General features: G+C 51.6%; 1 protein-coding gene across 5 annotated transcripts in view; it reads left to right on the plus strand.

Moving 5' to 3' along the window:
- The window catches only part of Trim62 (tripartite motif containing 62), a 36,057-nt gene extending 16,079 nt beyond the window's left edge, over positions 1–19,978 (plus strand). For 2 of the 5 annotated variants that reach the window (XM_045151028.1, XM_045151027.1), the window contains 4 exons: positions 3,817–3,912; positions 8,609–8,865; positions 10,079–10,218; positions 17,712–19,978. In XM_045151028.1, coding sequence (XP_045006963.1) covers positions 3,817–3,912; positions 8,609–8,865; positions 10,079–10,218; positions 17,712–18,262 — 1,044 coding nt within the window. In that variant the 3' untranslated portion in view covers positions 18,263–19,978. The remainder of the gene's footprint in view (positions 1–3,816; positions 3,913–8,608; positions 8,866–10,078; positions 10,219–17,711) is intronic. The other 3 variants (XM_004665250.2, XM_045151029.1, XM_045151031.1) reach the window with 3 other exon arrangements.
- The last annotated feature ends 794 nt before the right edge of the window (positions 19,979–20,772 follow it).

Raw genomic sequence — 20,772 nt, forward strand, 5'->3', positions numbered from 1 at the left:
TCCATGGCTTGGCTCTCCTTATTCCCTGAGCTCAAAATCAGGGAGGGATTTGTTCAGGTCTCCCCCCAGGGTGGGGGGTCCCTGACCAATGTAAGGATTGGGGCCTCCTGGGCATTTCTCAGAAGTTCCAAAGAGCTGCCCAGTGACTGGGCCTTGCCCATGGGAAGATCGTGGAGAGTTATAGCCCTCATCATCTCTCCAAACACAGACCCAAGCTCAACAGACCCCTGGCTGTCAGGGAGGGCCTGAAGAGCTGGCCTTCTGAACCCCAGGGAACAAAGTCTGTCTGTTCCGTGGCCCCAGGAGTCACTAACAATGACTCTCAGCTTCTAGTAATGGAGGCCAGACAAGAGTAGCTAAAATTCAGCATGGGCAGATTGCTCTGTCATTGAAAACAAGTCAACGGGAGAAGACTCCAGGCTCTGGGGCCCTGGAGCCACTACACCAGCTCCTGAGAACTGATTGCCAAATCTTGTGCTTTGCATCCAGTGACCTCACACTGACATCCACTCCGGGAGAAGCATTTGTACCACAGAAACTAGCAGACACTCTGAGGGGCTCCTCCCTGCCCTCCTTCTCTCCCTCCCTTCCTTTCTTTTTTCCAGGGAACAAATTTCTTGTGTATCAGTAACTGTCCCCCTAGTCCTCAGGGACCCAGACTTTCTCCCCTGTACTCTTCTTCGTTCAGACTGTGATTTCCATCTGTACAGTTGCCTCATGGCCTGAGATGGCTGCTAGAGTTTCAGCCACGATGTCTATGCAAGCTCTCTACTCTTCCAACACACGTTACTCCAGTTTTTCTGTCTTGCCTCTATTTTATGCCTAGATCCTTCTTCATCTGTCATCTCTCATGTGACTTACTCATGAAGACATCCTGATGACAGTATGCAAAATTGTCCCCCTGGCACGTGGTTTTATCTCTTCTAGAGCTTGAACCATATGGGTAACTGCTCTTTACTTATTTTTCCTGTTTATTTATTGTCTGTCTTTTACACTATCCTGGAAGATCCTCACAGGCAGGGACCACATCTGTCTTGTTTCCTATTGTACCCTCAGTGCCTCAGTGGTGCCTTGCACATACTAGTTGCTCAATAAATATTTGTTGAATGAGCGAGCAAGACTAAACAAAGATAATTTTGTTTTCTGCATTGTTCCCAAAACATCTCATTGTGACCATTTGCTCATGTTGTTACCCAAACTGGAAAGAGAGTTGAACCACTTACTGGCTGATCACCCCCTGCCTCCGCTGCTCTGACAAGATGAATGAGTGCAGGGAGGGGTGAAAAGATGAACCAGTAAATTATCCAATAAATTATAGGGCCATGGAGCAGTAAGGGCCCACCCTGGAGGACCCAAGGGCTAAAATGGGGAAGGAGGAGGGACAGACAGGACGATACTTGGCTAAGATACAAAGACTGCATAAGTGCAGGTAGCTGGACTCTTGTTTTGCAGACCTCCCATCCCTGTTCATGTATTTGACAGATAATTATTCAGGCCCTGCCTCTTGCCAGCACCATTCCAGGTACTGGGATCCAGCAGTAAATGAGCAGGTAAAATTCCTGTCCTTGTGAAAATCATATCATAGTGTGGGAGACAAGAGCTACACACCAAGCCATCAATCAGTACGGTCACTTCTGACCGCAGGAGGTGCTACGAAGACCCCCCAAGGCTGCGTGATGGACGCGCTCCCCTCCTTGGGGTAGTCGGGCAAGACTCAAGCTGCTAAGTGAAGGAACGGTGCAGGGAGTTATTGGAAGGAAAGCTGACAGTGGGCGGTACCAGCCACAGGAAGCAGCCGTCTCAGTGTCCCAAGGGTGGAGAGCAGGGAGTGTTGCTCGGTAGTAGAACACTGGTCTAGCATGCGTGAGGCTCTGGGCTCCAGTTCCAACACCAGTGACCAAAAAAAAAAAAAAAATCCAAAATCCCAAGGCTGGAGCAAGTTCGGGATGATGAAGGGGCAGAAAGAAGCCCATTTGGCTGGACAGGAGTGAGAAGGGAGGACAGACAGTGGAGGCTGTGGCGGGAGCAGGGGGAGGAGAGGGTTGAAGCAGGTGCCAAGTCATGCAGTGATCAACGCAATAGTTTTTTATTTTTTTTAACTGTACTTTTCTTTCTTTTTAAAAAATTTTTATTTTTGTTTATTTATTTATTTACACAGAGAAGGGGAGAGAGTGAGAATGGGCACGCCAGGGCCTCCAGCCACTGCAAACGAACTCCAGACGTATGCGCCACCATGTATATCTGGCTTACGTGGGACCTGGAGAATTGAACTGGGGTCCTTGGGCTTCACAGGCATGTGCCTTAACCATGAAGCCATCTCTCCAGCCCTCTAATAGTTTTTTTTTTTAATATTTATATTTACTTATCTGCAGGCAGAGGAAGACAGAAGAAAGACAAAGAGAGTGAACACACCAGAGCCTCTAGCCACTGCACACGAACTCCAGTTGCATGCACCACATTTTGCATCTAGCTTTACGTGGGTCCCAGGGAATGGAACCCCGGTCATTAGGCTTTGTAGGCAAGCTCCTTAATCACTGAGCCATCTCTCCAACCCAACATGACTAATATTTAATGAAGTACTTATTCAATCAAAATACTGCTCAAAGGCTGGAGAGATGGCTCAGTGGCTAGGCACTTGCCTGCAAAGTCTAACAACCAAGTTCAACTCCCCAGTACCCACATGAAGCCAGATGTACAAAGTGACTCATGCATCTGGAGTTCATTTGCAGCAGCTGGAGGTCCTGGCATGCCTATTATCTCTGTCCCTCATCTGTCTCTCTCTACTTGCAAATAAATAAATAAAATAATAATGATAATTATTATTATTATTATTTTGGTTTTTCAAGGTAGGGTCTCACTCTAGCCGAGGCTGACCTGGAATTCACTACGTGGTCTCAGGGTGGCCTCGAATGCACAGCAATCCTCCTACCTCTGCCTCCCGAGTGCTGGGATTAAAGGCATGCACCACGCACGCCCAAGCTGCAAAACCAAAATAATAAAATATTGCACAAAAAATCAATAGTGAACAAAATATGAGCATTTTAAGTAAGACCAGCATCACTAACAGTGCTTTGCTGGTCCAAGTGGAACCTGAGTTGAAGGAAAAGTCAGAGTACAGACCCAGCTTTTATTTTGAGTGGCGATGTCTTGTCCCATCATGGATTTGTAATTGTGGGTCATCACGGGTGCCATCATTGCAGAAAACATGTCATCTGGCTTTAAAATCATGAGCTCCTGAACCAGGTGCCCGGGTCGTCATTTTGTTCCTGCCTGTACATGCTGGGTGTATGCTTGTGGCCAGGTTCTTGACCTCACGGTACCTTTTGCATCTGAACATGAGGTTACCAGTAGCACCTGCCTCAGGGCTACAGAAAGGCTCTGGCAAATCAGTGCTGGCAGAGCAGTGCGCAGCCAGATGAGCAGAGAATGTGGGCAAGTGCGCAGCGTGGACTGCACACGGCCAGCCAGTGGCTAAGCGGGAGAGTGAGTATGCACAGAGCCAAGCCTGATGACTCGCTCCTGTAATCCTAGCTGCTGAGGCTGAGTCAGGAGGGTTGCATAAGTTCCAGGTGGCGTCAATGAGACCCTGTTTTCCAAGTAAAAAAAAGAGAGAGAGAAAGCGAGCTGGGGATATACCTCCGCGGCAGGGGCACTTGCCTCGTGGGTGGGAACGGGTTCTGGAGGTGTGTAGGAGACAGACTCAACAGGGTGCGATGACTGAACTGCGTAACGGCGTGAGGGCTGCCCGCAGGCTGGCAGGGCCAGCTGCCCTGGCTGGAAGTAGCCCACGCCCATGCAGCCCTGTGTGTGTTTCAGAGGGAGCTGAAGGAGCAGCTTCAGGCCCTCCAGGACAGCGAGCGTGAGCACACCGAGGCACTGCAGCTGCTCAAGCGACAGCTGGCTGAGACCAAGGTGAGCCTGGCTTGGTGCAGGGGGATGGCCGCGACGGGGTGGGGCTCTGAGAGGCAAGGCCTTGGGCTACTTCAGGAGACAGGCTTGCCCTCTCCTTCCCTCTTCTCTCCCCGCTCCCCTCCCGTCAAACTCACAGCAGTTCTCCTACCTCAGCTTCTCCACTGCTGCAATTAAAGGCATGAGCCACCATGCCCAGCTTCACAGTCTCTTTTTGTTCTCTACTTATCAACCAGACCCATTATGGCCCAAGGTACCAAGCCCAGCATGTTCCCTCTAAGCCCATCTGGTGTCATCTCCTTGTTGCCCTCGGTCCACAGACATGAGGTCTCTGAGGGCAAGCATGGTGGCACACACCACAGTCTCTGCACTGAGGAGGCTGAGGCAGGAAGATCGTGAGTTCCAGGCCAGCCTGGGCCATTATAGCAAGACCCTCTCTCAGACAACAAAAACAAAACTGAGGGCTGGAGAGATAGCTCAGCAGTCAAGGTGCTTGCCTATAAAGCCTAAGGACCCGGGTCCAATTTCCCAGTACCCATGTAAAGCTACATGCACGAGGTGGAGTTGGTTTACAGTGACTTACGGCCCTGACACGTACATTCTCCTTTTTCTCACCACTGCTACAGTTGCTGGGGGCAGCCTTTTTCCCTAACCTGAAAGGAAGGATGTGGGTTCAGATCCTGACCCGTGCCCCACCCCCAGCTGTGTGAACTTTATGCTCTTGGATAATTTGCATATAGTGTTTCCTATCTGTCCAGTGGGGACTCTGGCTCAATCTAGAACTTCAGGGCTGGAAGGAACTGCAGGGGAGCCTGAGGTACACATGAATTCTGTGCACAGTGACTTCAGGTTGGTCCCCCTCTGTTAGAGGACAGCTGCTGCTGCTGGAACAGAGCAGCCTTGGGGACATCCCCTAGCCTGGAGAAGCCACTGGAAACCTACATCTGTGCTCCAGCCTGGCCACCTACCCGCTGTGCGGTCTCAGAAAGGTCATGACACATATTTCTTCAGAGGCAAGACCCTCAGGGGGCAACAGATGAGAAACATGAGGACTGTGGCTTCATTGCTTCTCACAGCCTCAATTCCCTCATCTGTGTTGTGACTCTGCACCACTCTGGGGAGGAAAAGCAAATAGAAGCCTCTCTGGGTGAGGGGGAGCTGAGGTCTGCTCTCTCTCCTGGCAGCATTTGATTCTCCTCCCCACCCCCTCCACTGACCTCCTCCTGTCCCCCTTTCCTGTCCATCTATGTAATTCTGGGGGGCTGGGCTGCCTCCCCCTTCCCTACCCACCCCCAGTACCCAACCCCACTTCCTGTCTGGACTTGTGTATTTATATAAGAAATGCTGATGGGGGTTTGGGACCATATTTCACCTGGAGCCTGACTGGCTTTCCTGTGGTGCCTGCCCTCCAGTGGCCCAGCCTGGGGGCCAGTCTGCTCTCCCTCCTCAGGCCCAGTGTTTTCCTTGGTAGGCCCTGATGTGAAATGTTTTTCTCAAAGGGCTGCAGCTGCCTGCAGGCCTAATGTGTGGCAATGGCTGCGGTGAGCTGTGTGGGAGCTACATTTCCCATCAAGGAACCAAAGGGAGGGGCAAGGCAGAGCAGCTTTGCCATAGAAAGTACTGGAATAAGTAAGGCACAATCGTGGAGCAGAACTTTTTCTCTATGCTAAGAAGTGTTTTATCCTTCATTGTTACCTTCACAACAGAATGCCATTGTTGCCACAGCAGGCCACCCTACCCTGGCACAGTGCCTGACCCACAGTAAGTAGCTGTAGTTGTGGAACAAGGGAGTGAAAAAGAAAAACCAGATCAGCACTAGGGAGGCTGAGGTAGGAGGGTCACTGTGAGTTCAAGGCCAGCCTGGGACTACAGAGTGAGTTCCAGGTCAGCCTAAGCTACAGTGAGACCCTACCTTGGAAAAAAGAAAAAGAAAAACTCGGGCGGGGAAGACTGAACAGTTAAAGGTGCTTGCTTGTAAAGCCTGCCAGGGTTGGTCCTGGTTCGACTCTCTCGTACCCACGTAAAGCCAGATGCATAAAGTGCCCATGCCTCTGGAGTTTGTTTGCAGCAGAAAGCGGCCCTGGCGTGCCCTTTCATATTCATTCTCTCTCCTTTCTCTCTCTCTCTTTCTCTTCTTTCTCCCCCTATCATAAATAAATAAATATTTTTAAAAACTCATACGCCTTCCATAGTAGGAACTGTTGTTATCACATTTTTATCAGTGAGGAAATTGAGTCATGGAGAAGTTGACAGACCAGCCTGAGGCCCCATAGCTGATAAATGGCAAACTGGGAGTTTAGCATCTGGTGCTATCAGAACCCAGTGAGGATTCCAGCCTCACACTGGGATGCCCCCACAGCATCCTCAGTAAGATGTGTGGCTTTGTGTCTAGCAAACTGTGGGGGCTGGGAGTGCTCAGCCTGGACATGCTCTGGGGGCCTGCAATGGCTCACTTTCATATACTGCTGAACTGATCACTCCCTGCTTACCGTCCTCTCTTGTCCAGGGGACATCAGATCTCCTACCTGGAGAGAAAATGAAGTCTGTAGCCAGCTATGTGACACAGTCTTAGCAAGACTCTTTCTCCCCCATCCCCATCCCCCTCGCCACTCAAGCAGCTACTGACTGCCAGTCTGTACAGGCCCTGGGATGGGAGCCAGGAACACAACCAAGGAACATGTCATTGCTACCCAGGAGGAGCTCGTGTACTAGCTAGGGGAGGGGTTGGAGAGATGGCTTAGCTGTTAAGGCGCTTGCCTGAGAAGTCTAAGGACCCAGCTTTGACTCCCCAGGACCCACGTAAGCCAGATGCACAAGGTGGCACATGCGTTTGGAGTCTGTTTGTAGTGACTGGAGGCCCTGGTATACCCATTCTCTGTCTCCCTCCCTCCCTCCCTCCCTCCCTCTTTTTCTCTCTCAAGTCAATAATTTAATAAAATATTTTTAGATATATTTTTTAGAAGAGTGTTTACAAGGCTCTTGAAATGCCTAACTCCCTGGAAAAGTGAGGGGTTTCGGCACCCCACCTGAGTCATGTGGGGTGAGATACAGCCACAGCGATAGGAAGCAAACCAGGTCTTGCCATCAGCTGATGGTGGTCATTGGGGGAATGGATCTAGGGAGGCCGGCTGCGGCCACGCGCATCCACCCAGCAGCGGCAGCAGCAGTTTCACCCATCCTGAGTGAGAAGCTAGGAGAGGCGGCCTGACCTGGCATCCCCAGCCTCCTCTCCACCCCCTCTTTGTCTGCCTGGCGTAGCAGCAGCGGCAACAGCATACTGGGTGGGCATGCGCGGGGAGGCTGGCCTGCTGCCAGCAGTTCTTCCTGCAGGCCAGCAGTCTCTGTGGGAGGGAGCAGGCCCTAATTGAGCCTTTGTGAAGCCTTCCCACAGAGACCCCAGCACTGAGCACAGTGGGGTCTCTGACTCCGTGAACTGCCAGACAGAGGCCCACAAAGTGAAATTGCAGAGGCAGGCCCCACATACTGCCACACTGTGTGGTGACTGCCTGTCAGTGTGCATCAGTCTGTACTCTCTGCCTATCCCCCATCTCCAACCAATGCCGGGCCCATCCCCAGAAGCCACCTTTCCATGAGGACATGGAGAGTACTCCTGTGAGAAACAAGCCCTTGGCTGTAGCCAAACTCTTTCTCGGTCCTTGAGACTTCATCACTCCTTTGAAATGATCATCACCACGCCCCAGAAATATCAGTCATCCTTTGGTCCCTTTCACACAGATGGAAAACCGGAGGTGAATAGAGCCTAGGACACTGAGGTTACCACAGCTAGGGACTGTGGGCCTGCAAGACACCAAACCCTTGGCCCTTCACTCTTCCTCTATGTCTTCCTGAACCCTTTGGAACAGAGAGTCTCACAGGTCCACAGGGACCTCCCTGACAATGGTCTTGTTCCTAGGCCGGGAGTGGTAAGGGCAGTGGGACAGGGAAGTAGCCACCATGGTTTGCCCAACATCTTGCACTTTATGAAGGTCTCTGACCTCCATGATTCTCTTGTTACCATTTCTCTAGCCCTATGGATGAAGATGTCACTGTCTCCCAGGCTAGATGTGGTATCCCCCAACCAGCTTCCTCATCCTTCCTACCCTCTTGCCCTCCACAGCCTCACTGACTTCCCTGAACCATCCCATTGGTTTCCTGATGGGCTGCATGGACCTAGGTGCTGTGCCCACTGTGCAGGGCCCCCGCATTGCCTTGCCTGTGCTTGTGCCATGCAGCAGCAAGCATGCCCTTCCTGTCCGTCTGCCTGTCAAGGCTCTTCTTGGCTAGCCCCTCTCACTGGGAATCGAACACAGCAGAGTCCCTTTTGCACCTTGCTGCAGTCAGGTTTGCATTGCTGGCAGAAATCATCCCACCAAGAGCAGCTTGTGGGGGAAAAGGTTTATTCTGGTTTACAGACTCAAGGCAGGGGAAAATGATGGCATGAGCAGAGGGTGGACATCACCTCTTCGCCAACATCAGGTGGGCAACAGGAACAGGAGAGCATGTCAAATACTGGCATGGGGAAACTGGCTGTAATATCCATAAGCCCACCGCCCCCAGCAATACACTGCCTCCAGGAGGTATTAAGTTCCAAATCTCCATCAGCTGGGAACCTAGCATTCAGAACACCTGAGTTCATGGGGGAACGCCTGAATCAAACCGTCACACACCTCTCATAACCCCTGGTGGCTGTCTCCTACAGTCTTCTACCAAGAGCCTGAGGACCACCATTGGAGAGGCCTTTGAGCGGCTGCACAGACTTCTGCGTGAGCGGCAGAAGGCCATGCTGGAGGAGCTGGAGGCAGACACGGCCCGCACGCTGACCGACATCGAGCAGAAGGTCCAGCGCTACAGCCAGCAGCTGCGCAGGGTCCAGGAGGGCGCCCAGATCCTGCAGGAGCGCCTGGCTGAGACTGACCGGCACACCTTCCTGGCCGGGGTGGCCTCCCTGTCTGAACGGTAAGTGCCACCTGCCCACAGCCTTCCCCAGATGGCCAGGCCCTCCCAACCTGTGGGAAGTTGGGAGATGGCGGTACGGGCAGATGGGGTTGTCAGCAGGGAATTCATCAGATCACATCTTCATCAATCATTTATGGGAATAGGCCACAAATAGGCTAAAGGCTTTATGTGTTTGTATTACTGTCAATATAATATATTCTAGCTGAGCTGGGTGTGGCAACTCGTGCCTGTACTTCTAGCACTCAAGAGATTGAGACAGGAAGATTGGATCATCACAAGTTCAAAGCCAGTCCAGCTACAGAGTGAGTTCCAGGCCAGCCTTGGCTACAGAGTGAGACCCTGTCTCAAAATACAAACAAACAAACATATAGATTCTGTCTACATAATACAAAATGAACAAGATTTAATGAAACTTAGTCATTATGAGTTATTTATATGGTATATGTTTATAGTTTCATTTATAATAATGTTGATACCATATCTTATTCTATAGAGACTTTATATTACATAAGCCTGTCAACCCCCTGTAAGGAGTTATCACTGTCATTCCCATTTCATACATGTAGAAGCAGTCAGTCAAAGTCCTTCAAATGGGTGGTGGAGTCAGGATTGAAGCCCAGGTTTCTTTCTTTTTTTTTTAACTTTATTTTTTTATTCATTTATTTGGGGGGGGGCAGAGAGAAGGGGAGAGAGAATGGGCATACGAAGGTCTCCAGCCACTGCAAATGAACTCCAGATGCATGCACCCCCTTTGCATCTGGCTTATGTGGGTCCTGGGGAATTTTGGCTTTGCAGGCAAATTCCTTAACCACTAAGCCATCTCTCCAGTCCTGAAGCCCAGGTTTCTTGACCTCAAAGCTGCCTTTAATAACAACACTGAGCGATCATTCTCTTGGCGATCAGCACTGATGATTACCATCATGCATTTGGCCATGAACCAAGCTCTGAGTGAAGCATTTATATATGCCTAGCGGGCAAGTGCTAGCCTGGTACCCATTTTGCACTTGATCTTGGCCAGGAGAGCACGAAGCCATTGCACAGAACCTGCCTTACAGATGAGCAGTGAGGGTCACAGGGAGGTCAGAAGTGGCACGAGCAGGCACTTGTATCTCAGTCCTGCAGGCATCTTACTTATGACCTCGTCCTTTGTCATTTTCCCTGGAGGTGGTTGCAGAGCCCCTGCCTGGGAGCAGGAATCCAATCTCCAATGCAGCCTTCTCTCCTGCTGTCTTCCCAGGCTCAAGGGAAAAATCCATGAGACCAACTTGACCTATGAAGACTTCCCAACCTCCAAGTACACGGGCCCCCTGCAGTACACCATCTGGAAATCCCTGTTCCAGGATATCCACCCAGGTGAGGCTCTGCCTGCCCTCTTGGAGAGGCTGGGAGGAACAGCTCCCTGGGCTGGGCCAGGTGAGGCAGGTGGCCAGACAGCACAGGAAGTGAGCTCAGTGAATCCCCATCTAACACCCAGGGCCTGTTTCTGGTGGAGAGACAAGTGCTCTTTCATTGATACCAGTTGTAAGCAACTAGGGAGAGTGAGGCTCACTGACTTCCCAGAGTCACCCAGGAGTCAGAGTTCGTCCACCTGGCTGGATTCACTCTCACTCTCCAAAAGGTAAATGTCCCTTGAGACAATTTCTGGAGTCAAAGGAAATGGCCAGCGATCTCCCCTCAACAGTATACAGGACAAGGGTTCTGACAAGAGACATGTGCTATGGGAGCCTGGAGCAAGCCATGTGAAGCTCTGGGTCCTGGAAGCTCAGGGGCATGAGTCACTGCAGGATGGGTCACTGCAGGTCCACAGCTGAGCCCCTGCAGGGATGGGCAATCACCCCAGAGCTGGGCCTTCCCTACGGGGTGACAGACCTCATCTGATCTGTCATTCTGAATGCAATAGAAGTGAAATGAGGCCCCCTACCTCTCCCCAGCCTTGTTGAAGAAGGTGACTGTGGTTAGGGGAAGGATACATTTTTCTCTCAGACTGGGCTGACCCATGATGGGGGAATCATTGTGTGCTCTGAGCCCCAAAGGGACTTCCACACAGGGCCCAGCCACACATGGGTGAAACAGTGTGCCTTGAGAGGTGACAATCCTAGGTGCCTCTTCTGTCCTTCCCTGGGCACAGGCACACCCCTTGAGCAGATGGTCTGGGAGCTGTCTGCCGGTGCTGCCACCTGCTCTGTCCCTCTCAGAGCTCAGAAAGGCACTGTAAGGTGCCCAAGCCAGGCAGTCAAAGACCTCCAAGACCCACCCCCCACACACACACATGCACGCACGCACGTATCACACTCAGCAGCACCAAGCCATCTGCAGGGCGTGAGTGAGCCACTCCATTCTCCTCCTCTGTATTTTTCTCACCTGCTGATCTTTTTGTCTGGAGCCCTCATCTATAGTCTTTGATGGCCTGTGCTTACTCTCCTTGTCTTAGTTTTGAAGCACCTCCTCTGAGAAGCCTTCCTGAGTTTTTCCAGGCAGCCCCGGGCATTCCTGGTCTACCTGTTTGATGGTGGATCTCTTATGTCTCTCTTTCTGGACTGCGGGCACAGAGGGGGTCATTGGCTGAGACTGATTCATCCCCAGTAGCCACAGTCATTGTTGATGATTGAAGGAAAGAAGGGATGCCAGTCCCAGTTCTGCCTCTAGAACAGTGCCTAGCGTGTGCAGTGGGGACTCGATAAATGTTGAATGCAGGAACTTGCCATGGGGGCTTGGGCACGCCCTCTCCTCCTCCAGAACTTGCTTTCCTCCCCACAAATGATGGGAACGTGTTGATTGCCCCAACCAGTATTTCTCAGTTTCAGTACCACTGACCCATGGGGCTGTGTCCTGTACACGGTGGGATTCTAACACCATCCTCAGCCTTTATCCCCTAGATGCCACCAGCCCATTCCCTTCGGTTTTAGCAACCAAAGTGTCCGTGGACATTGACAACTATTTCTTTGAAGTAAAATCATCCCAATTTAGAGCACAGGCCCAGGGACTGCTACAAAAGGGCGGAGGGAGCAGGCATGTGACCCGGACATCCTGCCCTGAGCAAAGGCCCCTGGGACTTCAGACAACAGTGACCCGGTTAGCTCGGCCCCTTCTTTGTCTCTGGGGCCTGTGAAATCACTGTAGCTCCTCTGCCAGCTCCAGAGCCCTTTATGTCCAGCTGAGGGCTGCCTGCCCCAGGGACCTATCTGTGGCTTCCAGCCGCTTCCTACCTGCCCCACCCCTACACCCCATGCTTCCTCTTGGGTCACTTGAGAACCCTATCTGGCACCTGTCGTTCCCCTCTCTCCACCATCACCCACCCCTTACCCGGCCCCCAGCCCTCCTCCAGCCACCGTCCTTCTGCCATCCAGACCTGATCACCCAGCTCCCAGGCATAACCCTCTCCTGTGGACCAGGCAGCCCATTGTCCCAAGGACATTAGATACTGACTGCCTCCTCTCCCTCCTCAGCCTCCCTGCCTGAGCTGGCCTTTCCCTGCCCCCTGCTCATCTGGATCCAATCATTAAGATTCCCAGCATGCTCTTGGCCAAGATATGTGACCCAAAGCAAAGTGCCCCCACCTCCCACACAGCTAAGCCTGTTTCCTCACCTACACGGGGTGTATCCTGTTGAGGGCCCAGGGTAGGTAGGAGAATGAACTGATTTCTCTGTGGAAATGATCATGGGACATAGTAAGTACATAGTACTATTTGTTATGACCGTGTATCATCAGAAGTTTCCTCAGGCTTTCCAGATAGAGACAGGCTTTCTGGGGCCACGTGATGGAAAGGACACAACAGGAAAAGACTCGCCTCACATTTTTCAGCCCAAGTGGCAGCCTGAGCAAACCACTTACCTCACGTACCATTTCCTCTTCTGAAAAATGGAGACAATTATTTGCGACCCAGGGACTGCTGCGATGTTCCCTGGGGTGGAGGGGAGGGAAGATGAGGTACAGTGTCAGCTCTGTGAACAGAACAGAACAGTGCATTGAGGGCCTGAGGCGAGAGGAGGCCTGAGGGACTAGGGGCGTGTGTGTGCGCATGTGCACGCGCACAGTGTATACATGTGTGAGTGCATATGTGGGGGCCCTTGTGTGCAGGCTAGAATAGAATGTCAGGTGTCCTGATCTGTCACTCTCCCACCTTATTTCCTTAAGACATGGTCTCTCACCGAATATGGGGCTTGCACCGGTTTTTGGTTAGATTGCCTGGCGAGTGAACCCCAGAGTCCTGCCCTACTCAGTGCTGGGGTCACAGGCATGTGCAGCCACGCCTGGCTTTTCACGTGGGCGCTGGGTGTGGAATCGAACTCAGATCTTTGCCCTACTGCCCACTGAGCCATCTCCTGAGCCCCTGGGATGAGATGTATTTTTTTTAAAGGCTGGGAAAAGAGCTGACATATTTCCTGTCCAGTGCTGGCCCTGCTATCCTTGAGGACAAAGAAACACAAGCAATGGCTGGGCTGGCCCCAGGAGGGCCTTCTCTGCTGCATGGGTGGTAGTTGGTGGGACTAGGAATTATTTTCTGGAACCCGGCAGTCTTGCATGGTGCCTTTTGCTCCCAGGTCTTAATGAAGTGTCAAGGACCTAGAGAGAGCTCACCTGGAGACCAGATAGGCCTTCCAGCCAGCCTTTTGTATTTATAAATCCAGAGCACCAGGACTGGAGATGAGCTCTGACCTATAAAATAGGGATCCCAGAGGACAGTTTCATGGGATCTGTCCTTTCTCCTGAGGGCATATAATTGATTTCTTTTTTAAAAAAATTTTTTTTAAATTTTGCTCATTTATTTATTTATTTGAGAGTGACAGAGAAAGAGTGAGAGAGAATGGGTGCACCAGGGCCTCCAGCCACTGCAAACGAGCCCCAGATGCATGTGCCACCTTGTGCATCTGGTTTATGTGGGTATTGGGGAATCGAGCCTGGAGCCGGGGTCCTTAGGCTTCACAGGCAAGCGCTTAACCACTAAGCCATCTCTCCAGCCCAAGACTGACTTCTTAGAGGGGGAAAGAAAGAGCTGTGACACTCCCTCCCTATTTAACCTTTGGGTTGAAGGTTACTGCTCCTGCCGGCCTCAAAGTGGGCACTGAGAGGCCTAACATAAAGACCCTCTGTTAATAATTACGCGGGAGAGCCTAAATTGCAAAAGACCCCTCAAAGTCACTGCACACCTCTTCCTAAGGACCTTGCTCCCATCGTGCTCCCTGGGAGGCTGACCCAGCCCACCCAGAGAGTAGATGGCCCTGCCCTCCTCCATTTGCAGGATGCAGTAGGGTCAGGATTTTCTCTGCTTACAGGCTCCTTTCAGTCTGTCAGAACCACCAAGACCTCTAGCTGACTCCTAGAGCCCTCCCCGCTCACCCGTCACTCTGAAGCAGCCTGCATCACTCTACATAGGCTTATGAGTCAGACTGAGTGAGTCCTTAGCCTGCTTGCCAGTCTCCCTCCGGCCTACCTTGAGCCTCGGTATCTGCCTGTTGCTAGTGTCCTCACGCCATCCAGGACCCCTGGGATGTGGGGGTTGGGCACTCCAAACTGCTGCTGCTCTTCCCAGGGCTCTGCCCTCCCCGCTCCACTGGAGACACAGCCCGTAGCAGCAATACCATCTGTATCTGATTAGCTTCCGCCAGCACACACACACATACACATTCACATTCCCCACCCCATGGGGATTCCCCACACTACAAAGGGCAAGAACCTCCTCTTTCTGACCAGCTGTCCAGGTTGCCAGAATAAAGGCAAAGTTTCCCATATAGATCCACTGGATCCCTCTTTTTGTAAATATCTTCTTTATTTGTAATTTGAGAGAAAGGCAGATAGAGAGAAAGGGAATGGGCATGCCAGGGCCTCTAGCCACTGCAAACAAACTACAGACGCATGCACCACCCTGTGCATCTGGCTTTACGTGGGTACTGGGGACTAGAACCTGGGTCCTTCAGCTTCGCACACAAGCACCTTAACCGCTAGGCCATCTCTCCAGCCCCTGGATCCCTCTTTGATGTCCCTCCATAGAGGATGGTACCATGGGCTCCTCTATTCCCAGGCTCCTGGTTCCAGTGTGGCCCTCTGAGTTCTGAGAGCTGGAGAGAAGTGTTAGATACAGAACTAAAGTACTCCTGGCCGAGCTCACAGAAGCGGTTCCATGCAGGGCAGCGGCCAGACTTTTAGAGACATATGAACAGAAGCACAGGGCAGGGACCATGCACTATGTGTGGCTCCCTGATGGTATGTCGCTGTCACTGAGCATTCTATTTCTCTGAGTGTGCACTGCCCACAGAGGCACTGCGTAGGGAATAGACAGCCCCCTGGCCCATAGTTATCACGTCCCTGCTGCACCTGATAAGAGCCAGGGAGCTGGATGGAGAGATCCCTCATTCACCCGAGGAACTATGGCGTGATTGCTTCCTAGCCCCCCTTGCCCCCTCCGCCAGCCCTGTGTTACCCCACCCTCAAAATGGTCATCCAGGCTAAGACACACCAACCCCAGGTTCCCTCTGCTCTTCTGGGGATTATCAGGATAAAGAGGGGAATAAACAAAGGTCTTGACAAGAGTTCATGAGGTTTTCAGATCAGAACTGCTGAGCCAGTAAGGCCAGCCCCGAGGCAGGTGACCCAGCCTGTACCATGTGCCCAACACAGATAGGGGCAACTGCAATTGTGTTTCCAGAAGCCTGTCTGTGCCAGGCCCTGTGCAGGGCACCAGACACTCAGGTCAGAGCTGAGTTCACCAGGACACAGTCCTTGACCTCCTTCTGCAAAGGGAGTCAGATGTGGGTACAAGTGACTGTACCCAGGAGGGAGGGGGACATAGGCAGTACTCCTGAGTTTCACAGGCTTGAGGGGGGCATCTGCTGGGTCCCTAGGAAGACTCTCACAGAACAAGCCTTGGAATCTAACTACCAACCTGAGTGGAGACTGAATTTTTGTTGCTTAGAACTTCATTAAGAAATGTTTGATATCCTGGGGTGATATTAGTAGCAGAGAGGACTTGGGGGACAGTTTGAGCAAAAGGCTTGGGCCTGTGTGGAGTGTGGGAAGGCAAGTGAGAGGCGGAGTGGGGCCTGAGTGTTAATATGTGGACACTCAGAACCAGGCTGGAAAAGATGACAGAGTAGCCAGGTGCTCATAGGCGAAATACTATCCAGCCTCAGATTGTATCAGTCAGCAGTGCTGTCTTTGGAGACACATTTAAAAAAAAAAAAAAAAAGAGCAAATAGTTATTTTCTTTCCTGTTTTTTGTTTTTGTTTTTGAGGTAGAGTCTCACTCCAGCCCCAGCTGACCTGAAACTCCTCCTACCTCTGCCTCCCTTCTGGAATGAAAGGCCTGCGCCACCACATCCAGCCAAATAATCCTTTTTTTGTTTGTTTGTTTGTTTGTTTTGGTTTTCCAAGGTAGGGTCTCAATCTAGCTCAGGCTAACCTGGAATTCACTGTGTAGTCTCAGGATAGCCTGGAACTCATGGTGATCCTCCTGCCTCTGCCTCCCGAGTACTGGGATTAAAGGCATGTGCCACCACATCCAGCCATTTTTAAATATTTTTTTAAAATATTTATTTACTTATTTGTTGATTGATTGATTGATTGATCTGAGGGAAAGAAAGAGAAAAAGGCAGGTATGTAGAGAATGAGAGGCAAATAGAGAGAATGGGCATGCCACTGCAAACGAACTGCAGATGCATGTGCTACCTTGTGCATCTGGCTTACATGGGTACTGGGGAATCAAACCTAGGTCCTTGGGCTTCACAGGCAAGTGTTTTAACTGCTAAGCCATCTCTCTAGTCCCAAATAATTCTTTGATTTGTTTTATTTTATTTTGTTTGAGAGAGAAAACGAGGGAGGGAGAAAGGCAGATATATATATAGAGAGATTGTGCATGCCAGGGCCTTCAGCTATTACAAATGGTCTTGGCAAATCAAACCTGGGTCCTTTGGTTTTGCAGGCAAGTGCCTTAACCACTAAGCCATCTCTCCAGCCTCCCAAATAATTCTTTTTTTTTTTTAATTTTTTTTGTTCATTTTTTATTTTATTTATTTGAGAGCGACAGACATAGAGAGAAAGACAGGTAGAGGGAGAGAGAGAGAATGGGCGTGCCAGGGCTTCCAGCCACTGCAAACAAACTCCAGACGCGTGCACCCCCTTGTGCATCTGGCTAACGTGGGACCTGGGGAACTGAGCCTCGAACCGGGGTCCTTAGGCTTCACAGGCAAGCGCTTAACCACTAAGCCATCTCTCCAGCCCTCCCAAATAATTCTTAATGAGGTTCTGAACAGCAGAAATTCAGCCTCCCCTCAGGCATGGTAGTTGGATTCCAAATGCTCAATGTATATTAAAACTGCAAAAATGATTTCATGTTTACATGTAGTAGGGAGTTACATTGTACTCTCAGATCAGATGTTCAATCTACCTGTTAGTGGAGATGGGAAGGTCTTCCCCAGGCTGGACTATCCCTGACTGCGCAGTCCTGGATCCTCCCTGTCCTGGAGACAAACTTCCAAATCACCCTCTAGGGGCCAATAGCACTTGGCTAATCTTTGGGCTCCCTCCCTCCTCTCAAATTCTCTTAATTCTCTACCTCCTCTAGTTAGCTCTACAAACATTTGTAGAATGTCCACTATACATTATTTCCTCTAAATTCTTGCACTGAGCATCAGCTGCTCCCATATAGTCAAATATAAATCTGGAATAAAATAGCCAAACCTTTCCGTTTTATGAACAAAGGAGGAACAGGCCCAGAAAGAGCAAGTACTTAGAGCCACCCAGAAGATCAGTGGCCTCCTAGAGGTCAACCAGGACCCGTCACCAGGGCAGTGCCACATAGTGGGTCCACAGCCTTCTTTCCACTGAACTCTTCCTCCTCCATCCCCTGCAGTGCCCGCTGCCCTGACCCTGGATCCGGGCACTGCCCACCAGCGCCTGATCCTGTCGGATGACTGTACGATTGTGGCCTACGGCAACCTACACCCCCAGCCACTGCAGGACTCACCAAAGCGCTTCGATGTGGAGGTGTCCGTGCTAGGCTCCGAGGCCTTCAGTAGTGGCGTCCACTACTGGGAGGTGGTGGTGGCAGAGAAGACCCAGTGGGTGATTGGGCTGGCCCATGAGGCCGCCAGCCGCAAGGGCAGCATCCAGATTCAGCCGAGCCGTGGCTTCTACTGTATTGTCATGCATGATGGTAACCAGTACAGCGCATGCACAGAGCCCTGGACACGGCTCAATGTCCGGGACAAGCTCGACAAGGTGGGTGTCTTCCTGGACTATGACCAGGGCCTGCTCATCTTCTACAATGCTGATGACATGTCCTGGCTCTACACCTTCCGTGAGAAGTTCCCCGGCAAGCTCTGCTCCTACTTCAGCCCCGGTCAGAGCCACGCCAACGGCAAGAATGTCCAGCCACTGCGGATCAACACTGTCCGGATCTGATCCGGTGAGGGAGACCACAGCCTCCTGGGGCAGCTACGACCAGCAAAAGCCCTGTCCAGCAGACAGCAGGCCTGGACTCAGGGCCACGGTGATCACCTGAGTGCTCAGGTCAGTCGTTTACCCTGCAGCCTCCACGGCCCTGTCTGTGCCCTGGAGGTCGTGCTCCACGCTTCCTAAACTCTCTTGATGTCCTGTGGTTCCGAATCTGATGGGATATGCCATGGCTTCCCACCGCAGCCCCTGTCTGACCCTCATCCCATCTTCTTGGGGCCAGGGGCTACCTCCCCTAGCCTCCCCCCTGTCCTGATGTCCTGGCCCCATGATATATGAGATATGCCCAAAAAACAAACCTCTTCTGCTCGTGGCTTAAGACTTGACTTGCTCCTGACCAAGCTAGCGATGGGCCATTTTACCCCTCACCCGCTCAACAGGGTACCCAAGCAGGAGCTCATCCTAAGGGTTATGTGAGACCCGCCCTCTCCTGCCACCTCTGTACCAAGAGTGCCGTGTTTCCTCCTTGCCCACTTATCTGCAAGTCAGAGACAATGCTGCGGCCTGTGAAAGGCACCAGTCATTGAGCCCGTGTGTTACAGTCACCACGTTCTGTCCTGCCACAGCCTCAGGTAGGATGAGGCATGAGAGCCCCAGAGGCCGATTAGTTCACAGCCCATCAGCTAATGGCACTTGCAGGACAAGCATCAGAGTCTCCGACAGCTCTGGGGACAGCCCTTGTCAGCCAGGTCTCTGTGGCTCACTGACAGGGCGGAGGGTACTGGCTGCCTTTGTTTTCATCAGGACCCAGCCCTGGGAGGGGCTGTTGGTGAGGACTCCTTTGACACTTGGCTCCTGGCTCTCATAGGATCCTTACTGCAGAAACAAGAGCCGCCTCAGCTGGCTTAATTAGACAAGGATTTATGGCCAGCTCCCCAGTGGCTTGCAAGATCCCTGGAAGGGCTGGCGGAGGAGAGCCTTTGCTTAGTTTCCAGGAACAGCTCCCAGCTGCCAGACCCATCACATCGGCCGTGGCCAGGGAAGCCACTACCATCTGCAGGGAGCCACTGCCTCAGAAACTGCTGACTGCAAAGTGTTCCCTCTGCCACCATTCCCGCCAGCAAGCGGCTGTTCTGAGCCTGCCTTTCTCCCACTCAACTCAGGTCCCAAATACACATCTCCAGGAAGGATTTGTGGAAAGTTGAGTCAGATCTCAAACCTTGGCTGCAAGGGAATCTGGGAAATGTAGTTTTCTTCATTCCAGCCTCAGCCATACAGAAAGGCAACCCTAGAAGAAAGTTACCATGGAGGTGGAGTACGCCCATTTGCAGTTTTTTACGACAGCATCCAACTGTGAAGAACTCAGGAGACCATCCACCTCGAGGCCTTGGCATTGCAGTAGCAGTCGTAGTTATCTTTCCCCATGGCTGTGGCCCTGTCCAGAGGAGCCAGCCTGTAAGACTGAGCCAAAATATCTCCCCAGCCTTGGCCTTTCTTTCTAGTCCTGGGGCCTCAGTCCTATACTTGGGGATCTCTGAGCACACTCATCCCAGAAGAGCTGAACTTGAAGGGCTCCTGCTCACAACTGCCTCCCTTGAGCAAGAGGCAAAACCCTGCCCGCTCCTTCAACCCCCAGACTCTGGGTCATCCCCAACAGTATTTTTATTTAAAAAGTTACCCATTTTGTGCATTATGATCAATTTGTATTAAATTAAAGTCACGGGATGCCAGTGTCAGCTCCATTCATTCTGATGGACACAAAGGGCCTCTTGTTCCATTCCACGCAGGGTACGTCCGTTAGCATGGCCGCATTCGCGAGACAGCCCTGCTGGAGAAATCACTGGCTGCTCATTCTCCAAGGAGGACAGTGAGGTCCACAGAGAGGACACGCACACTGATAGTGAGGGCTGAGTTCCAGGCCAGCACCCACACCACCGCCCTCTCGGGATATTTCCCAGCCAGGGAAGACAGTGTCTTTGCCTTGAGGGAGGAGCCTTGGTAGCAGGCAAGGGGAGCTCCCAGAACAGTGGTAATACTTGCTCTCTTCAACTACACGGGGCCTGGGCTCACGTTCTAGGCTCCAAAACTGTGTGACTTTGGGTAAAAATAACCTCTTGGGGCCTCAGTTGAGCTCCTAAGAAAGTGGGGTTCATAGCACCAGCCTCACATGAATTACTGTTAAGCTACAAAATGTGGTGCACTGACCTTTAATCCCAGCACTCAGGAGGCAGAGATAGGAGGATTGCCATGAGTTCAGGGCCGCCTGAGAGTACATAGTGAATTCCAGGTCTGTCTGGGTTAGAGTGAGACCCTACCTCAAAAACAAAAAAAAGAGAGAAAGATAAAGAAAAAAGGTGGGGGGGGGATGTGATGCACTGAAGGGAGGCCTTGCCTCTCCTTCATCTGCTTCCTGGAGACTGTGCCAGGAGTGGAGAGGGTTTTCTGAATGTCTGCTGAGAAATCCATCTTTCTCTCTATGCCCTGTGAGAATTGGACAGGAAAAGCCCTGTGTCTACTAT

Source organism: Jaculus jaculus, chromosome 5 (genome assembly GCF_020740685.1).
Source record: "Jaculus jaculus isolate mJacJac1 chromosome 5, mJacJac1.mat.Y.cur, whole genome shotgun sequence".
Lineage (NCBI taxonomy): Eukaryota > Metazoa > Chordata > Mammalia > Rodentia > Dipodidae > Jaculus > Jaculus jaculus.